At 33.8% G+C, this 21537-nt stretch overlaps 3 protein-coding genes across 6 annotated transcripts; 1 reads left to right on the forward strand and 2 right to left on the reverse strand.

The window, feature by feature from the left end:
• The first annotated feature begins 1581 nt into the window (after positions 1-1581).
• LOC129302308 (small polypeptide DEVIL 14) lies at positions 1582-2276 on the forward strand. The gene has a single exon (XM_054941086.1). The coding sequence runs from the start codon at positions 1817-1819 to the stop codon at positions 1949-1951; it is 135 nt and encodes a 44-aa protein (XP_054797061.1). The 5' UTR covers positions 1582-1816; the 3' UTR covers positions 1952-2276.
• Positions 2277-4538: 2262 nt separating this feature from the next.
• On the reverse strand, positions 4539-10048 carry LOC129286369 (uncharacterized). 3 transcript variants are annotated; one of them, XM_054922342.1, is made up of 9 exons: positions 9912-10048; positions 9311-9371; positions 8694-8859; positions 7822-8585; positions 6710-6883; positions 6484-6600; positions 5707-5886; positions 5574-5620; positions 4539-5129 (listed from the first exon to the last, which is right to left on the reverse strand). In XM_054922342.1, the coding sequence occupies exons 2-9, from the start codon at positions 9356-9358 to the stop codon at positions 4820-4822; spliced, it is 1806 nt and encodes a 601-aa protein (XP_054778317.1). In that variant the 5' UTR covers positions 9359-9371; positions 9912-10048; the 3' UTR covers positions 4539-4819. The 3 variants fall into 3 exon arrangements, with proteins under 3 accessions (XP_054778317.1, XP_054778323.1, XP_054778326.1); XM_054922348.1 differs by lacking the exon at positions 9912-10048 and adding an exon at positions 9813-9834; XM_054922351.1 differs by lacking the exon at positions 9311-9371 and having other exon boundaries at positions 9912-9933.
• A 1292-nt stretch (positions 10049-11340) lies between these two features.
• LOC129306547 (putative DUF21 domain-containing protein At1g03270) lies at positions 11341-16105 on the reverse strand. Of its 2 annotated transcripts, none has more exons than XM_054947218.1 (13): positions 15773-16105; positions 15558-15619; positions 14663-14746; positions 14462-14575; positions 14225-14308; positions 13995-14066; positions 13776-13843; positions 13059-13146; positions 12908-12981; positions 12473-12818; positions 12334-12380; positions 12097-12178; positions 11341-11653 (listed from the first exon to the last, which is right to left on the reverse strand). In XM_054947218.1, the coding sequence occupies exons 1-13, from the start codon at positions 16017-16019 to the stop codon at positions 11624-11626; spliced, it is 1398 nt and encodes a 465-aa protein (XP_054803193.1). In that variant the 5' UTR covers positions 16020-16105; the 3' UTR covers positions 11341-11623. The 2 variants fall into 2 exon arrangements, with proteins under 2 accessions (XP_054803193.1, XP_054803184.1); XM_054947209.1 differs by having other exon boundaries at positions 15558-15634; positions 15773-16103.
• Between the last annotated feature and the right edge of the window lie 5432 nt (positions 16106-21537).

Consider the following 21537-nt stretch of genomic DNA (forward strand, 5'->3'; position numbering starts at 1 on the left):
TATAGTTGCCTTGCAGTCATCATTTGTCCATTTAAGGTTATTCTCACTAGATTCTATCTCAATTTATAAAATACTTTCAAAAAAATTTTAACATTATAAGATATATAACTTTTTAATAAGAGTAAAATTTTATTAATAATATTTTTTAAATATTACATTTTTTATTATATTCTTTCTCTAATTCTTTTACACGTGGAATATTAATTGGAAGGTATTTTTAAAAGTTTATATTTTTATAATAAAATAATAAGATTGTAAAATATATTTATCGAGTTTTATTAGTATATGTAATTTTGTTTAAAAATGTCTTATAAATTAGGATGAAAGGAGCATTGTTTTTTATTTATGAAAAATGTAATTTGTTAAAATTTTTATATCATCATAGATATATAAATTAAAATATAAAATGGTTGTGAATGTATAACCATCATTCAAATATGTAATTAGCACCTTTTTGCATGAAGGTGTTAGATGACGAAAAATTGTTTTGAATTATTGCTCCAGTGTCTAGTATATATGTATATATACATGGAATTAGCAGCTGAGATCATTAATGGAGCATTACAAAATCATGATCATTCATTCTGTTAGCATATCTTTATTGACAAAAAAAACATATTTGTCCGAGTTCATAACGTCAAACAAAATAAGTGACAATTGTAAAATAATTGTCTCAGTCATCATCCGTCTGATTAAATGTCTATTTGATCCATAATTAATACAGAACATAGTTCATTAAAAAAAAAAAAGAATATGGTTTGACATTTACAAAATTACGTTTAGAGCTAATCATGAGCAAGTTGCATATTTTAAAAAATCATGGATTATTTATCCTTATAAAGTGCAGCTTGTTAGAGCTTTTATCTTGTATATATTGATATTGACATTTAGATTAGAACATAAACTGGTCTCAATAACTGTCATTCAAATATTGACTTAGCAGCTGAGATCACAAATCAAATACTACAGAATCAGGGGCTATTCATTCTGCAAAGCATGATTTTCGGAACTCATAATGTGAAACAAAATTGTCAGTGACATGTGTAAAACAGCTGCCAAAGTCATCAATGTGTCAGGCTAAATGTCTTTTTGATCTATCACCAGAAGAGAATGCACGCACATACTTGGATAAACAGAAGTAGTTAGACCTTAATATAACTATCTATAGAATAGAGCTAATCATAAACAACAAATTGCAAGTTTTTTAAAATCATGGACTATTTATCCTAATCAGCGGAACCAATTCATTGAAGAAATAATTGAATTTGATTGGCTGCATCACAAACAGCAGTCTATCCTTAAGCGAATAAAAAGCCTTTTTTTTTTTTTAGACGTAGACAAGTTTGTCAATTGTCATCCGGCATCATTGTTTAGTCCGTTGAAGACAAGATAAGCTTTCTCTTTTCTCTTCTCTTCTTTTCTTTTCTTTTTCTTCTTTTCTTTTAAAAGAACAACAGATCAGATAACAAAGAAGCACCCCAAGGGATGCATCCCACAAAAGGTAAGGAAAGGCCAAGGAGGAGCCTAAGTAAGTAAAAGTGGATGAGCGGTCACTCTCAAGCGTGTTTGGCACAGGAGACAGACTGATAGGTGTCACTTGTAGATCTTAGGTGGACACTGGGACATATCTCATCTCCACAACCACATGGACCTGAACCCAAGTCATCCACCACAAATTGCTTCCCTTCATATCTTCATCCTCTTGGTCTATATATATATGACTTTGGATTCCCCAGGCCACAAGCACAGCTTCCGTATCAACCCTTCTCTCTAATAAATAACTTGGAACCACCAAAGCTACAAGCACGCAACAAATATGGCAGGTGTGTTCTGTGTCAGGGGTTCAAAGGTTCGGTCATGGGAAAGATGTTCCAAGCACATCAGGCAGCAGAGGACTCGGCTTTACATAATCTGGAGATGCACTGTGCTGCTCTTGTGTTGCCATGACTAGGCAGATTATCAGAGCTTGGTGGCACTCATTGTTGCAGAATGACTCTCGGTTAGAACTTTCGCTGAGCGCAGAGTGTGCATCTTTCTCTGAATCTGAAGTTCCCACTTTTGCTGGCTAACCAAACCGATACAGTCCGCAATAAAACTGAACTCTAGCTTGTATCATATATATACCCTTTTGTTTTTTTTCTGGAGGGAGATTGGAGAAAATCAATGGTGACGTGGTTTTTTTTCTTTAGGAGAAAGAAGAACTAGCTGAAGCTGCTGAATATGTACAGTCCAGATTAGCATAAAAAGTTGAAAGAAAGCTAATATTTCAAGTTTAACCCTTCAGTTCCATTTTAGATTTTTTTTTTTTTTTTTTTAAGAATGAACCCAGTTTGCTGTTGGAACACCACATTTTGGTTGCAAAATGAAAAGGCTTGAAATCTGATATAGGTAGATATGAGAAAGGAAAACAAGAAGTAAAGGGCAAAGTCAAGCTTTGGTCTTAAAAAGGACAACCTGCTGCGCTGTCTGCTTTTGGCCCACTATAGGGATGCCAACATTTAACATTTTGCCTCTGCTGCTTCTCCTTTTTAATCTTATTTTCCTTCTGTTCTTCTGGCTCTTCCTTGTTAATCTTACTTTTCTCCGTTTTTTTGGTGAGGCTTTCTTTTAATCTTTATTTCGCATTCCTACAGACTACAGTCTAATGCGTTTTGCTTTCTCACTTAGGAGAGGGCTCAAGGTTTTCCACCCTTTGTAAAATTAAAAGATTTGCAAAATTGTTATTTTTAAAGATCAAAATTTTTAATAAATTTTATAAAAAAATTAAAAAATTACTATTAAATTAAATTTGTTAAAGAAGCATGATAAAGTATTTGAAACTATATGTTCTATGTTATTTGATCATAAGTCTTGCAAAATTTAATTACAATTCTAATTCCCAATATTATTTAAATTCATTTTTTCAAAATCTCAATCCATTAGATGTAATTTTCCCATTTACATTTTAGCTTCATCTAACTACTACGCAGTTGTTAGATTTTGCAATTGAATCTGGTGATGTTGAAACTTACTCCTTCCAATATAAAATATAAATAGTTTTTAAGAAAAATTCGCATATGAATAAAGTTATTGCTATTATAAAAATATATATTATTATTATTTTGCATACCAAAAAAATATTATTATATTTTTACTCTTAATTTCAATTTCTAATATATCTTATGATGAGTGTGAGATAAATGTATACAAATATCTATGTTAATAATTATTAGGGTAAAATTTTAAAAAATATTTTTTATATGTATTAAGTTGCTTATAGTATAAATCAAAATTAATTGAAAAAAAATGCTTATATTTTAAATGAATAGAAAAAATTAAGGTGGTCAAGTCATCCTCCCAAAAGATTATGTGATTTATCCTTGTGTCCAAGTTCTGAAAGACAATTCTCAGGGGAAACCATGAGTTCCAACTTCCAGTGCGCCATTTGGTGGATTGGAAATGCCGTTGAGTGCGGCGCGCAGCGAGAAACTCATCTACCTGGAAACATTTCGTTTTTTAGTTGGGAAGAGGCTAATTCCATCAAACTGCCTTTAACCTGAAGTCCATGATTTATGGGAGCTCCCGGATCCGTGGAATCCAAAATCTGAAGTTCATGAATATTTCAAACCACAACACATGTTTGATAATTGATGTGCAACGATAACCATGATGTGCCATGAACATTGATGAGCTAGGCCCATATTAACAAACTACACCAGAAAAGGGAATGGCAGCCGCTCTAGAAAAAGGCCCCATATGCAAATAGCTATGGAGGTGAGTTACAAGAAGGTAATTTTTTAACCAGATTCGAAGCTCTTGGTGGACAATCTACAATAAGATGTTTTGCAAGATGAGACGTAGCTCAACTTTGATGGAGATCAAAGCTATATTGACAGTTCAAAAAGATTCCCAGACAAGTTTCGTTCCAAGAGATGCCAACTGTGCTGCTGATGCCATGGCCAAATATGGTTTCAATGAGTCTAGAGTGTTTGGTGCTGCCCCTGCTTTCACAAGGGCCCTGATGCAGAATGACATTTTGGGATTTAATTCCTGTCCTTTATAGTTTTGTTATAATTTTGGGCTAGTTCACTCTCTTCATATATATATATATATATATATATGGGGGGGAAAAAATGGCCCCCTCATCATCCCTCTACGTCCAATCATTTTTAACCTGGCCAGGCTTCGGATCATCCACTCACTAGCTCAACTTATCAGAGACTGAAGCATCTCCGAGTAACCCATTTTGTATTCCCTGAATGGCAGCAAAGAAACCCCAAGCAATTCCATGGGAACCATGAATCATATCCGATATAATCCTCCAGTCTAAGTCCACTTAAGGCGTACTTCCAAACGTTAATTCCTTAAACCCCCTCCCCTTCATTTCCTCTTCTACTCCCTTTGAACCTTCCATCATATCAAACAAGGCGTAGACATAAAAATTTTCATTTATCTGCTTCTCCACAGGAATTTCCAACGACATACTGACATAGGCTGCCATTCATACCACACTAGTTAAACAGTAAAAAGATATATGAAAAAAAAAAAAAGTCAAACAATTCTCTTCAACGTTTTCTGTACAAAATAGCCGGGAAAGAAACAACACCATCCACGACTAGTTAGATTCATATATAGTTGAATGTACTATATTTCAGAGTTTCGTCAGGACGGTAACTAGCATATGAACAATAAAACCGTGAAACATAAAAATCTCATTGATTTCAATCAATGAAATAAGACGAGTTTCCAACATGCTTATTTTGTCGTATCTACAATAGCTTGACTCCCATTTTCTGTTTCTCCCAGTCCTTTTTCCTAGCAAAATTCAGGAATAGAGCTCTTAATCTTCCTCAAAGATTAAATCCCACTCGTCGTCCAGAGGAGCCTTATGTTCAGTTTTCCCGCTTTCTTCTTTATTCCCACTTTCAGAGGACAGTTCACCGGTTGGGGGCGCAGGCTTTGACGCAAGTATTTCAGATAAATCAGCATGATCTGAGCCTGCATCGGTTGCCAAGCTTTTGTGAGATGAACCTGATGAAGCTAAGATGCAACTAGTCTGGCTTGACGTGAAGGACTCGCTCAAGGGGAGATTTGCATCAAATTTAGCCTTGAGAATCCTGATGTCCTGACATATAACAGAAATTTCTCCCCTGGAAAGTTAAATGAACAGCATGTATATTAGAAATTATGTCAAGATCAACTAGAAGAAGAAGCATTGTTCCACTAGGTGAGGTCAGTTACATGAATTATACAACTTCATTGTGCTCAACAAATTATCTTGAGATCATAAATCACAAATTCTGAGGATACAATGAAACAGTAATTGGTGAAACAAATGTCAAACAAACTGCATTCTTTCCTTTCAAATTTCCAGAAGATGGAAGAATAGGGGAACTTTTAATAACATGAAACGGGTTCAAGGTCATCAAGAGGGCTCAAAGCATGCAAAACATATAGAAAACCAATAAGAAGTTTGAATAAGTGAATCAAAATATAAAAACAAAGTAACAGCAGAAAGATTGCAATTAGAAAGGCATTCTGAGGCAAATGCATACAAGAAAGTAACAGTTAGCCCTAAACATAAAATAACTCACTGCAACATATCCACAACTCGTCCACGGTCAATGAGGAACTCCCGTAACTGCAGAGAAAAATTAGAGAATCAAAATATGTTAAACGTATATTCCATATAACAAAATCATTTTAGAGCTGAGAAGCAATAGCAACCTTGGAATTCTCTTCTGCTTCCCGTTCTAGTCTTGTAGATTCTTGGACCACCCTCTCCATGACTGTCTCCTGTTCAACAAGAGCCTTTCTTGCAGATTCCTCCTTTTCCAACTTTTCCTGCTCAGCTGCTTTCCTCAATTCTTCAGCTGCAGCTAACCGAACTCGAAGAGATTGGCTCATCTAAAAGACGGACAGAGAATGAATCAATGGAAGATACTAATACTTCCACATAATAATTTAAGCAAAGCTCTCTAACATACAAAATAATAGGATTTCGTTCCATAGACAACATTGCTAGGTCACATGCCTTCTATAAGAGGCAAGCAGCAATCGTGAAATGATTCTACCTATTTTTTTTTTTCCCCAACGAGTTGGTAAGGCACTCAAACTAAACTCTACTTGCGGGTTTCAGCAACATAAGAAAACTGATATAATAACATACAATGGCTCTCCGTGATCTTAAAATCAAGAGTAGAGGTAAAAAATACAAGGGTAAAAAATAATGTTTGTGCATGTATTTGTACATTACAAATGACCACTATGTTATAACGTACAATAACGCTAAAGTGTGATTTGCAGTGCGTGAATTACAAGTCTAGAATGACACAAGAAGTCCTTCAAGGAACACATAAAACTAACCTTATAGCAAAAAGAAATAATTCAAAATAGACATGCCACCCATGGCAGATCCAGAAAAGGTAATTTCAGGAAGAAACAATAGATGCAGAAAAAGGTTATGATGAACGATTAGCAAATTGAAGGGAAAAGGCAGAGCACCTCATCAAGAATTGCAAGTGATTTATTCTTTTCATCCGACAAACTGAGCAAACGGGACTGAAGTTCCTTCATTTCAGTAGCTAAAATTGCCTTTTCTCCATAAACTTCTCCTGCATGCTGCCAACACAAAAGAGACATAACATTGCATTCATTATACATAACACTGTCAAAGCTGGAAATCTAGTATTTTTTGCAAGCAAGAGATTTCTTTCATAACATTTACTACCATGTCATTTGCTTCTTTTGCATGCATCAACATCTTTTTCAGCTCTTCCACATTAATGAGAATCTCAGATCCTCCAAGAGCAGCTTCCATTTTGGCCTGCTCTGCAGCTTTCTCCTGAAGTTCCACTTCTTTCATTAAGCTGATAAGAGATTCCATTGATGAAAACAGGGTTTTCTGCATCGTTGTTGAATCGTCATAAGATTCAATAAGTTTAACTAAGGTTCTTACCAGATTTCAAACTCCAAGCTATACTTAAATATTATTCTACAAGTAACAAGTCTTACACGATGATTGGCCATTTGCTCATATATAAAACCATGATGACTTTAAGTCATTATTCTCATAATGATGCACGCATAGAATGGGCATACCCAAGCAAAGACCTAGATACTCTCATTCATTAAGATACTGGGTGAAAGGCGTTCAATCTATGCAGTGACTCAAAATGTTCTCAATTCTACTTTTTTCAAACCAAAGTACACGTTCAGTTCTATTAATTTAGTCCTATGGAACAATAAAAAATGCTACTTAACATGCCAATTATTATAAGAAAATAAATTCAAAGAATATAAGTGCTATTCAATATATTATTAACTTATGATCAAATGCAACGCTGCTAAAATGTCTGACCTTTACAGCTTCACCAACCATGTGATCATTCAATACTAGTAAAAGAATGATTGAACTTAATTAACTTTACAACTAAAAGATAGTCACATGAAAAGGGTAACCCCAAATGCAAATAAGAAGCAATCTACCATTACACATTGAAGACAAATTTTTTATCAGCAGTATATCTTCAAACATCGAAGGCAAGATTAACTGGACAAAATACTATATATATGACTAGTCACAATAATCCTGCAGAAACATGAAAAATTAAAGTGAAGACTGCAGTTGTAATTTAGTGAATGATAGATCTCAAAATCAGATTACATAATAAAATGACAAAATGATATTTGTATTGAAAGCAAATTGTACAGAAGAATATACGACATAGTCAGTGGCATTAGCAAAGTCATTTTTACACTATTGTAATTTAGAAATCTAACTCAAAAACTAATATTTATAACATCCCGTATCCAAACATAAGAGTACAAAGGCAACAGTACCTTATTAGTTTTAGCTTCATCAATGATCTCTTCAAGCAGATCAATTCTGCATTCTTGATTAGACTGTCTAACCACATCTTCCCCACTGATCTCATCTTCAACCTCACCGGCTTTACTCACAAGGTAATCTTGTTCAGAAAAAGAACAAGCACTCTCCATATTTCTTTCAGCAGCAAAAGGAGGGCTACAATCAAGTGCTGATTCACATTCCTTAGAATGTGGCATATCCCTTTGATCTTGATCAACTGCTTCAACCTCAGGACTTCCTCCCTCAATCAAGGAAGGTTCACAACTCACTGATCTGTGGCTTATAGCACAGCTAATTGCACCATGGTTATCAGCAGTGGGACTGTCAAAAGATTTCCCCTCCTTTCCATTGCCATTGTCATTCGTGGAAGCAAGTTGCATTTCATGGCACGTTCCAGAAGAAAACAGATTTTCACTCTCTATACCCACACGTTCTAGCTCATGATCACAGCTTCCACTGGCACCATACTTCAAACCATTTGCTGCATTCTCTGTAATCTTATATGTGACATCTACAGAGAAGTTTTCTCCAACCTTACCCAAGGCATATTGCTCCTCACTTTCATTAATTCTGAGAAAGTTATCAGTACTGCCATTGGAATTACAAGCATTTGGAACTTCAGTTCCTTCCAAAATCAGCCTTTGATGTGGCCCAACAGAATAGGATGCAGTTTCTAAATTTTCAGCAGATACAGTGTCAACAATCTGTTCATACCTCAACTTATTCTCTTGTCCCGCTATTTCAAAATGCAAATTGATCGTGAGCAATATATCAGTTAATCAGCTCAATGTAAGCAAGGGAGATATCCATAAAGATGTATATACATTCGGACAAGTAAATATACCTTCTACAAATGCTACAGTTTCAGGACCCTTATCAGATGGAGGAGCTGCGAAAGGCATGGGCCTTTTAGACATTAGAGGAATGACTTCATTCAATACAATCCCTGCAGCTAAGTCAACATCCTTAGGGTGCTCAATAGCCACGGCCCTAAGAACCCTGGCATCAACCTGTTAATTGCATTCAATCAAACAGTCTATAGCCAGGAGCAAGCATCAATACTAAGTCTAGTAAATTGCCAGATGACTAACTCATCCTCAAGCTTGAAGTATTAGCAGCATACCATTAGATTCTTAGGGGGACAAGATTTCTATTGATGATTTGTCAAAAAGCACGCAATTACAAGTAAGAATAAGAAATAGTTGTGTGCAGAGAGAGGAGTTAAGGGTAAAAATATCCACTCATCCAGAACATAAACCTTCATACACCTAATACGAAATTAGATAGTCCAATGCATAACCTTCATCTAATTTGTTTAATGTCTCCATACCCGTTAAATTTACCTTAGCAATTCAAAACAACATGGAAAAATAAACCCACATGATTTAGCAACTAATAATAATACATAAAAATCAAGCTGAAAAAAAAAATTATTAGTTTTTTCAATATATAGAGCCATGCCTGTGGAAATATCTCTTGCAAGCATTTGTAGACAGAGTTGAAACCCATCGGGCGCTATTAACTGCAAGGTCCAAAAAAAAAAAAACAAGAAGGAACTCATTTTATGTTGAGGTTTCAGTAAAGTAATGAAACACAGAAAGTAAAATGTCAAAACCCATTTGATGCGAAATTATTTATTAGGATTCCCAATTCATTTCGCAGAGACACAGAAAGAAGCAACCCTAATTTCACTGTTCTGGAGGACCAGCCTAAAAAACCACCTATGCATGATCCCCCAAGAAAATTAGAAAAGCACACGAACAAAACCACCGACAAAATTTTCCATAATCACGTACTGTAAATTGTCAGGACAATTCAGATACATTAAATTCGATATGGCCACCAAGACAGGGGTAACCTAGAATAAAAAAAAAAAAAAACCCTAAGTATTCCGTTCCAGAACTATTGACGCGGAGGAAGGTTCGATTATATTAAAAACAAATTCGGTTAAACAGAGAATGACCACGAAGCTTCCTCCTCGGTTTCATCCCTCCTTCGATGCATTAACTTTTGGATAGCAACCAAATGAAACGAAGATAGTTTTCAAAGGAATCGCACAAACCTAAAGTGACTACAGTGGAATTCAGAAGGAGACCAGGAAGAAGCACACGAAAAGTACGGCGACTCAGGTATTTGTAGTCTCTGTTCTCGGAAAATGTGGAGGAAGATCGAGCCAAGGATTTTTTTATTTTTATTTTTTCCTTCCCACCTAAGGAATTGGGTTTGGATATATGCGTCGTTTTATTTAAATGTGAGGATATTTTCGTCAGAACAAAATTAATCAGGACTCCAGCTTTAGCTGACCTTTACTTTTGTTTTGTTTTCCCCTGCCCTCCCACAATTTCGTGATGTGCCGCTTCAAAGATTATTTTTCCCCTTTTGTTGTTGTTGTTTTTTTTTTTTGGGGGGCTGCTTAAGATTAGTTGATTAATTTTCTTGTGAGAAATCTCATTTAGTACTACTCAGTTTTTATTTATAAAAAAATTATTATTTTTTATTTCTTTATATAAGCAAAATTATATATTTCAATAAGCATTATTATACATTTTTTAAATCACTTCCAATAATTTATATTAATAAAAAATATTTAATACATGTTTATGTTGAATAACATAGGGTATTATAATATAATTGTTTTTAATTTTTAAATACAATTATTATAATTAATTAACTTTTTTAAATTATATAATATAATTTATATATATATATATATATAAAAAGACGGAGGAAGTACCTCACAAGAGACTTATTAGTATGAACAGCAACGGCTCATAAAATTCTGAAATGTTATTGCAGATTCTAGGTTTTCTATTGAAAATATGTTGTGGTGTTCAGTTATTAAAATGGATTCTGAAATGTCACTGAAATATCTTTCAAGTAATTTTACATATTCAAAGAGTTTGGATAATTTAATAATCTTTTTTATTCATAGTATAAGGCATTGGTGGTAACTATTTCATTATTTATAAAAATAATTGGTTAAAATCTTAATTTTTTTGTAAAAAATTTACATCCTTTTAATTATATTTTTATTAAATATTCTATACAAATATTTTAATAATGACAATGAAAAATTCAATGAATTACTTCTTAAAAAAATAATAAATGAAATAAAGATATAGTTAAAAAAATTAGAAGAACTATTTAATATCTTGTATCTTGGACCCCAGTTTATATACAGTATGCTATACAAAGGGAGTAATTGAATATTACAACTTAATTTCAATTTTTTTGGGTATCAGAACTTGTGGCTTGAGAGCAAATGAAGGTTTCAACCGGAGCATTTATTGCGGCCAAAAACAAAAATAATAGCAGAATAAATTTTCTTTATTTTTCTTTCCCCGAAATCAGTCTATTTTGTTAATTGATTAAACTGATAAGAGATAAGAATAAACTAACTAGTATTTATTTGCTTTAAATTTTATGATAATCAATGACGTGAAAGCTGTTAGCCGGAAAAAATGATGTGAAAACTGAAAAGCCTCTTAAAATTAAAGAATAATTGGCCCAAAACAATTGCTTTGGAAAATAATTAATAGATCAAAGACAACAATATATTATTTTCCAAGATCCAAGATCGTCATTTTCATTTTAAGATTACAGGGACTGTATCTTCATGCTCTGCTTCAACTAGTGATCACATAAACACAGTGACAGCTCAACATTTTTGTTGCCTGATCGAAGCTGATCGTTTATTGTCCAGAAAGAAGCTCCATGGACCAGAGAGGAATCATGGAGTTCTCATTGAATGTGAATGATCCTCCTCATAGTTTTTTAAAACTTTACCTTGCTTGCTTGATTTCCCTGAAAAAAAAAAAAAAATAGGAGCATTACTTCAGAAAGATCAAAGATGTCTAAAATTAGCAGACGGTTGGTCATGGTTATCCTGTAATTATTTTCAGAACTGAACATTTGGAGGGTGTTTAGTTTCTTGTCGTAAACCATCAAAATAATGATTTTGTACTTTCCAGCATGAAACTAAACGCGCCTGGCTTGAAATTTACTAGTTGAATAATAAACATTACGTCATCCAAAGATAAGAAGCTTGATCTTGTCAACTTCATACTTCCATGGACAGTCAAAAGTTTTCTACCACTCAAACTGTTGCAGAGCTTATGTGTTCTTTGGTTTAAGAATGAAGAAAAGACATAAACTTGATTTCCATTCATAACGAAGAAGCCTGTCTATGTATATGATATAAAGTGTCTCAACATAGTTTATTTCTATTATTCCATTGTTGAACTTACCGTGGGCTTGTGGCCTGTCAGCTTTCGAGCAGATGGAATTCGTGCCACAGATGAAGCAGCAGCCGCAGCAGCCACACGTATTCTGCCATATTCATCAACAACAGGTTTAACAGACACTACACACATCGTTAATGATTAGTTCGATCTATTTAATGTTTCGTAGATGGCTCTAGTTAAGATTTTTATTCAAGAGCTTGGGTGAGAACTGAGGAAGAGAGATGGGGATAAATAAAATACCTTCTGTGTACATCAACATATACATCTGTCTCATCTACTATTTCTTCCTGCATTCATTAGAATATAAGCAAAGAACAATTATTTCTTCAGTTCAAGTGGATAATACAAGACGTGAGTGAGTAGTACAAGTACAAGTTACCTGAAGGAGTTCTTCAAAAACATCTTCAAGTGTTATGATACCAATTATTTCCCCATCTTCAAGATCATCTGGTAACTGGTGGATACTAATTTGTTGCTTTTTGGGAACCATAGGAGGTTTATCAATAGTAACAATGATGTTTTTCGTTTCCTCAGAAGATTTGGTTAACAATGGCATTGTCAGTTGAGAATTGTGATTTGTGACCCTGTCTTTCTGAAGTTTCCCATTTTCAGCACCAGTCAGAGTGTTATTTTTCTCCCTGTTCACCTTAACTACGGCTGCCATATGACTGCCTCCCTTCTGGAACTCATTCAGGATGTCATACAAAGGCATGTCTGATGGAACCCTGTAACAACAGACATCGTTAGCCTTGATGATTTGTTGTTAATGAAACGAATCAGAAAAGAAGAGACAGTTGGGCAATGTATTTCATGCCTTGGAATTCTTCTGATGGTAACAGCACTAACTGGTGTTTCTGTTTCGGCTCTGACAGTGAGAAGACTTTTCACCTAGCAAGAGTAAGTGGCCGTTAGACACCAAGAGATAATTTTATTTTCAAGCATTCAGTATTGGTAATCTCACTTACCAGTAAGAGGCCAATTATATTACTGGGATTCCCACAATGCACAGGAACACGGCTGTGACCTTTTGCAAGAATTTTCCCAATTGCTTCCCTGTCACGTGAAGAAAGGAAGAAACGTGCGTCATCTCTAAGTTTAAACATAGGCAAAGTGACCAGCCATAGGTGAAGAGATGAAACAGAAGTAGCTACACGTGTAAGTATAATCAAAGTCTAAATAGAGTGATCTATTTGGAAAAGTTCTAAAACGTTCGGGGTGTAATTGTCATAGAATTTATGCATAGAGATGATAGTGATATTTATAATTCGTTGAGGGCCAAATTGAAAATATTATAAATTAAGTCTATGAATAGGGATCATGGTCCCCGAGTAGGTTGTGACAAGAAATCAGTTCTTTGCTTTCCTTCTAGAGAACCATGAGGAAGTTTCCAACATTTACAATCTAAAAAATTACAGTATCAATCTATCAACCTATAAAATCTTATGACATTTTTCACTACAGATATAGTTATGCTTCTGCATTCAGTTTCTTCTATATTGATATGAGATTATATTTAGGTTTACAAAATTCGGTTGCAATCATTTTTATAGTTTGAATACAAACTTGATTGATTAAGAACAACTAATTACATCAATATCAACCAAGCAGATGTCAGAAAGAAAAACAAATGAAGCTTATATGACTGCTATGTGCGTTTGGACAGAAAAAGTTCATGAACCCACCAGTCCAACTTTGAATCAATATCCAAAGAAAAGGTTGATTCAATTGGTGTCATTGCCTCCTCTGCAGTCTGAAATACAATGTATAATTACATTCCTCAATAGAAAAAGGTCAATATCCGAATAAAAGTTTGATTTTATTTGCCTCACTCACTCACTCTCTCTCTCTCTCTCTCTCTCTCACACACACACACACAAAATGTTCTTCAAAGCAAAAGCTACCTTTTCAGTAAGATCTAGAGCTCCGCTGATAATTGTTGTCTCATCATGTGTGAGTTCGCCCCCTTTACCGGCCTAAAACGGTCGAAATTGTGGTGTCAGTGATCATTCTCTTGTTTAAACGTGGTAATCACTAAACTTTGTTTTCCAACCATGTGGTGATGACTTGAAAGCACTTTCATTAGGCACAGATTTGAAGGGAAATCCAACCGTTGATTATATAAATGGATTACCTCTTGACCATGGATTGAAACGAGGGCTTTCAATTGTGCTCGCCTAAACAAGACATCGTTGTGCCCGAGAACAGCATCCAGAACCTGTGAGGATGGAGGCGCAGTATATATATGCTCAAAAAGCCATGACCTTTTCAAGTGACATAGGCTATATGAACTTTATGCTTCATGCTATGTCAGAATGCGATACAAAATTCATATACCATGTTCAAGCAAACTTGCAAATTTTGACATTACCTTTCCAATAGGATAAGCAATTGGATAGCAGATTATCATCAGAATACGCACCACCCCCACAAAATTTGCACCCACAGAGAGCCTAAATCTTGAGCATATAGCTTGTGGGATAACCTGAGCTCAAATTTCATACAGTTAGCAGATATGAAATGCTCCAATATCTGTGTATAGTACTGGGTTGGGAAAACATGTATGTTTTACCTCTCCAAAAGCCAGAACAAATGTTACAGACAATATTACTGCTACAAGAGGGTGAAAAATTTTGTCAAGGTAAATTGGAAGTGCCTGCAGAGGAAAAGCCAAAGATAAATACAGGACAGGAGGATCTATCAATGGAAAATTGGAAAGCTGGATAAACAACAGGAGGGTTAAGTATATTTTTTCTTATGCACAAGGTGTCCTACTGTTAGAAGAAATATTGTTTTAAGACACAATTGGGTATTAAGTGCGGGAACTTGTCCTATCGGAGATGCAAAATTTACGCGCGGGGACTTTTCCTACAAGAGATTCAAACTTCATTGTAAAGGTCCGCTAGATCCAATTCGATGGGGTTTGGATATATCTTCAGTTCAATATTTGTCAAACTCGGCATCTTTCAGCATCTTTGTACCTGAATGACTGATAACTGACTATCTAGTAACAAGGACGTTCTTTAATTAAGGGGAAAAGGAACCATCTAGAATCTAATGACCCTACATTTAGGAACATTTGGTAATTTTCATATTCCAGTAATAATATGTACTAATAAGCAACAGCCTACAGAACAAGTGAAGGACGTTACAGGTCAGTTACGAGTGATCCAAGAACTAGCAAGAGAATATTGTCATAGCTTCAGATTTGCGATGAGAAATGCGTTGATCGTACAGGATATGTATACGGATATATGCCAGCGAGACAAATGTCGGTTACTATCCGGATACAATTGTCAGTACGTACTGTTTTCTCAGACTCTTTCCATTACTGGGGAATCAGTGTTCAGTTCTGGCCACTTGCTTTCGAATAAGCCAGAAGCAAGATAACTTCCGAAATAACTAATTAGGAGCATAGTAGAGCCAAAAAGATAAAAAGAAGTAAATAAGTAGTGATTCGCGGATACCTCCATGGCACAAGCATTGCAGAGAAGCAAAGTAACGAGCAGTTGATGCTGCTTCTGAACAACTGGTAATATAGCAGCTATATGAAATGGAATATCCCAGGGAGGCCCGGCGGGGGGATAAAAAGTAGAAGACAACGGCTTAATTAATAATCTCTCTCGCACAGCTTACAAAGACAGCAACATGCATATAGGACTAAGGAGCTAGGTTGACGTACCTGCTTGCTTTTTCTCTGTGGTGGTGCCACTGCGCTGGAGAATTTCAAGGTCAACGATGCCCAGAGACATAAGGCCGAGGGTGAGACCAGACATGATGCCAGCGAAGAGGACGAGAAGGCAAGAAACCCCAGCATAAACGAACCACCATAAGGTCCCGAACTCAATATCCTCTGCATCGTATACGATGTGGTCCGGCGACAACTTCGTCCCAGCGAGCTTCAATCTCAGGGAATTCAGCGGCAACATAGCGGCCGAGACGAAAACAATGATGGTAGCTAAAAGAGGTAGTAGCACAGTGCATGAAACGACCCAAATGAATATTGTATTGAATTATATAATGGGCCTCACGGGGTGATTTAAATATGGCGAGAGGCATGAACACATCATTGCATTTACATAATGTACTTCTATCCAGTGCGTGGGCTTCAGTAATTCATTCTACCAACTACCGTTTCATAGTGGACGTGGGCTCCACCGTCCCATGCTGATAAACGGTCGACGTTTGTGCGTTTCGAATATGTGCTCCAGAAGCTGTCGTTTTTCTAATTACGTTGGTGTCACTGGGCGTGAAAGCCAAACAATAATGTACGTTTATGCAAATAGGCCAGCAAACTCCGTTTGTTTTTAGCCAATGTATCTTACTAAGGAAACACATCGATTGGCCTGAATATTGCTTGCAACTTGCACATCCACATAACTGTATTATCCTAATTGCTAACTAGATTATGTTTTTGTCAATTTCTTTTATTTAGTTTTTTTGGCTCTCAGCTATTCATTTTTGGCTTAATTTAAACTAATTGCGGTAATGAAATCATCACTGATTGTATGAGTTGGTGGCTGACGAGATTTTTTGGTAATGCGCAATAAGTTTTTCAACAAGACGCATGCGTGGTTTAAGGACAGAGAGTTTTATATATGTACTTGGTATTTCTTATAAATTTAGTTTATTTTTATATTTATTTTTTTAATCCATTTCATTCTTTTCATTTCTAAAAACCAAACAGTGACCTTCATATTTTAATCATTATTAATTCATCCCAGATATTTTTATTGCTCTGTAGTATTATTGCAGCATATGGATGGGATGACTTGAAGCACGTTCCAAGTAGCTCAGAAATTATTTTATCACGTTTTCAGAAAATACATGTACCTGCTGATGAAATGAGCGTGATTAATTTTTTTATGGAAGAAGTTCACCTAACCTCTGATTTTGTTATTATTGTTACTGCCACAGCGAAAATAATGCCGAGGTCCCTGCACTTTCAGGAAGCAATCGTTTATAGGATGTGTTTGAATTTTAATTGACAACATTTAATTATAAAAAAATTGATTAATAAAATGTGGTTGCATTTTGATATTATCTTCTGAAATTGATTTTGATAATTAAAAATATTTGGATACTTTTTTATAATCGATTATAAAGATGGAGAAAAATAGTAAATGCTCAAATGTTAAGAGTTGATTTTTATATTGAAAAACAAATAGCTCCTCCAAAATGAAGTTTCACAAGTCAAATGGAAATTTGCAAAATCAAGAGTATTTGAATAAGCTTTTGCAAGACTATGATCTCAGTGCCTAGAATTAATTTCAAATGGAAATCTAAACAGGCCATTAAGAATGCTCAAAATTAAGTTTTAAAGCCCAAACTCCCTTAAGATGAAAATGGAAACCAAACATTATTTACATTGACGGAACGCAATTCATTCTCGAGAACCCAGTTTGAGTGTGGAAGCAGCAGGGGTTGCTCCTGCATTTGTTGTTTGGGAGACATATTCAAGTACTCTTTAAAAAAATTATTTATAAATAAAAATTAATACAGAATAAATTATTATTAAAATAAGGATGTAACTTCTTTAAGAGATTCTTAGATATGATTCTCCTTTATAGTTTTGCTGTGGGAGATATTTTAATACTAATTTTCAAAATCCTAGATGATGATATAGAGCTTGTTTGCCAATATATTTTGAAAACAGTTTTATGTTCTTTAAAATAAAAAATAAAAAAATTTGTTTGGTAATGTATTTTTAAAAAGTATTTTGAAGAATAAGAAAACATAATATTATTTTGAAGAATAAAAAATAAAAATATTTTTTAGGTGTTCTGAAATTATTATTTTAGAAAAAAAGGGAGAATAAAAAAATCTAATTTTTTTTTTTCGTAAAACATGTTTTACAAAATATTAATTTTTAAAATAATAAAATAAAAATAGTTTCAAACAGGCCCATAGTACCCTTTACCTTTCTTTCTCAAATTTCCATTCGATGCCATGTGCTAACCACAGCCAAGAATAATCCTAGCTCTCCATTTCAATCCAAATTGATCTCTATTGTTCATTTAATTTAATTTTTAAATATTTTTAATATTATATTTATTAATATAAAATTTTTGAAATTTTAATAAATTTGTTTATTATCAATTTAACCAATACGGATTTAATCTAGCAATTTGACATTAAAAATTATAATTTTACCTTTTGAATATCCAAATAAATTCTGAACAGTTCAGATATAATCTATATGACCTAATTTAATATTAAAATATTTATAAATTTTATAAATTAAATAATTAAATGTACTCTAAATAGTGCAGATTTAATATTAAACTTTTTTATTTTTATTTTAATAAATATAATATTAAAAATATTTAAAAATTAATTTAAAAAGAATGGCGAATATTATTTTAAGCTAAAATGGAGGGTTAGGTGAACATTATGATGAGACTTGAATGAAGATGTTTTCTTTCTTTGGTTCCTCGCTATTCCTTCATGTTTTGCACAGATTTTTCATATGATAATTATGCTACCAAATATAACTAGTAAAGTACCTGTGTAATGCACGGGTTATATACAATAATTTTTTAATGAGTGACATACTTATCATTTACGATGAACTAAAGTTTTTATAAATAAATGTCAATCGAAGATTTTTCTTAAAAGAATAACTTATAGCATATCATCTCTAATACTCCATATTATCATAAATGTAGTGGGGCTATATAATTATAATTTTTAATGTTAAATATGCATATTAGTATTAAATCAATGTAAAAACTAAATGAATACAGTGTGAATGGATACAATAAGCATATTCATAAAAATTTATAATTAATTAGACCAAATTATCAAAAACTTCCCTATAAACAGCATAAGAAGTTTTGTCTATGGATTGACCGTTCTCATCAAGAATCAATATTTTTAAACCTTCCCTACTTCAAACACGAGAAACAACAACATATAACTGACCGTGCGCGAAAATAGGATGAGACAAGTACAAACTGACATTACACAGGCTCTGGCCTTGACTTTTATTAATGATCATTACAAAAGCCAACATAATAGGAAACTGATTCCTTTTCAAAGTAAATGAAAACCTAGAATTAGATGGACACATAGCGATACGAGGTATACATATTTTCATCCTTGTAGTTGACTCAGACATTTCTTGGGCTTCAATAACATGTTTTTCGATTCTTGTAACTATGAGACGTGTACCATTGCACAACCCCATAGACTTATCAATGTTTTGCATCAAAATAATTGGGGCACTCACTTTCAATCTTATTTCATGATTCGAGAGTCCTGACATTAGAATTAAATTTAGAAAATCTGTAGAGTGCAAGTCATCGAGTAAATTCATGTCCCCATCATCTTTTACAACACTATCAAAACTCAAGTATACAACTTCCTCTCTAAGGATCATGAATAACGTGTATTTGTTAGCTTATTCAACCACAGCTAATGTAGGGACTAAGATAGCTCTCTCTCTCTCAAATATGAAGAACTATTGACATTGTTAAGGAAATTTGAGAAAGTTGAATCAACAATAGACTTTATTGGATTTTCTGAACCATCCAATAATAAATTAGCTGGGATCTTAATATCCACAGATTCTTCATTAACTCCAGCAGAGGTCCCATCACCAATTAAGATAATCTAATCAACAAAATCTTAAATATCACTATTAGATGTCATATTATTTGTTGCCATAAGTCTCATGTTTCCTGTTAATGTAAGAAGTTGACAATTATCCCATATGTATGAAGAGTTAATGGTAGCAAAAACAATCTCTTCTTTGGATCCACCTGGAATAACAGGAAGGATCTACCTAAAGTCTCCGCCAAACATGACAACTTTTTCTCCAAATGAAAGATTGGCAGCTAATAGGTTACTAAACTTTAGAATATCTTTCAAGTATTTATCAAGAGCTTCAAAATAAAACTTGTGTGCCATTGGAGCCTCATCCCATATAATTAATGACGTATGAACTAATAATTCAGCTAAGTTACTTCCTTATTTTATGCTACATATAGTGTCTTCTGTCACAAAAAGTGAAATGCAAAATTGTGAGTGAGCTATTCATCCTCCTGGAAGCAATAAAGAAGCTATCCTACTTAATGCTACATTGAGAATAATTTTACCTCTAAATCTTAATGAAGTATATAGTGTCTTCTAAACATATATTTTCCCAATACCACCAAATCCGTAGGGGAAAAAAACTCCCCCTTTGTTAGATGCAATAGCACTCATGATTTTATCATAAATTATCTTTTACTTAAGTGTTAGTGTCTGCAACAACCTTGCCAATTCAGTAGATAACACAACCCTATCATAATTTAGTTCGTTTCTTATGAGCTTGTTCTCACTTACATCCAAGCTTGATATGTTAGGTAAAGGTATTGGCTCAAAATTTATGAGACTTTTTCCATTAGATTAAAGTATTTTCACAATCTCAATCAATGTAAAGTTGTGTAAATTAGCATCATCTAATTGTAATCCTATGAAAATATTGTTGTTATATCAGCAATATTGTTTGATAATTTATATAAACTTTATTACTACTATTAGATTGTAGAAAAAAATTAAAGAATACAAATGTAATTACTATATACCGTGGTGTCCAGTAATATTTTCTTTGCCTGTACATAATACCATCTGATAAGAAGACCCATGTACTATCCTATACAACCTCTGGTCGAGAGAACAAATCACAGATATGATTAGTACAAAACAGCCTTCTTAGAAATTGTCCAAACCCATTGGCTTGCTTCTATAATACCATCAATATATTCTTTATCATTGTCTAATAATCCTAGTACATAACAGGTATCTTTAAAAGTAGTGTAAATGACTCCATTAATGGTGCGTATACTCTCATATGAAGTATAGCCTTTGACGATGGTTAGCAAGGTACGTAAATAATACAATTTACCATTACCTGGAGGGGTATAGTATAATCTTTCAATTGAAAAACCCTACTTCCTAAGCTTCCACTCACATAAATCTTTCTTATAAACAAAATTAGTTGAGAATTCAGGATATGTTAAGCCCTTAGCCTCATCATTATCCTCATTATCATTAGCATTAAACTATGCCTCCAGCATTATGGTCTTTCCTGTATTGCGATTAATAACTAAATCTAACGGTTCATCGTCATCAAATATGACATTTTGTTGGTTAGGCAAATGAAAAATTAACCTTTCAATAGATGGTTTTTTGTAATTGATATTAAAAGAAAATATCCTCCATACATATTTGGAAGGAGACAAATATCTACAATCATAATACAATTTAATCTAATCATGGATTCTCCCAGTAGTTGGGTCACACGAATTAGTACAAAATGTGACTGTAAACCTATCATGTCCTTTTGTCACATACTTGAAAAGATATTTAATTGACTAAGCTCGATTGCATCTTTTAATATTTATATGAGCATTATACTTTAGCAATAAATATGGATTATATGGTATTACATAATTATTGTCC

Source organism: Prosopis cineraria, unplaced genomic scaffold, assembly GCF_029017545.1.
Source record: "Prosopis cineraria cultivar Desert tree isolate PC_DT_omini unplaced genomic scaffold, ASM2901754v1 PC1, whole genome shotgun sequence".
Lineage (NCBI taxonomy): Eukaryota > Viridiplantae > Streptophyta > Magnoliopsida > Fabales > Fabaceae > Prosopis > Prosopis cineraria.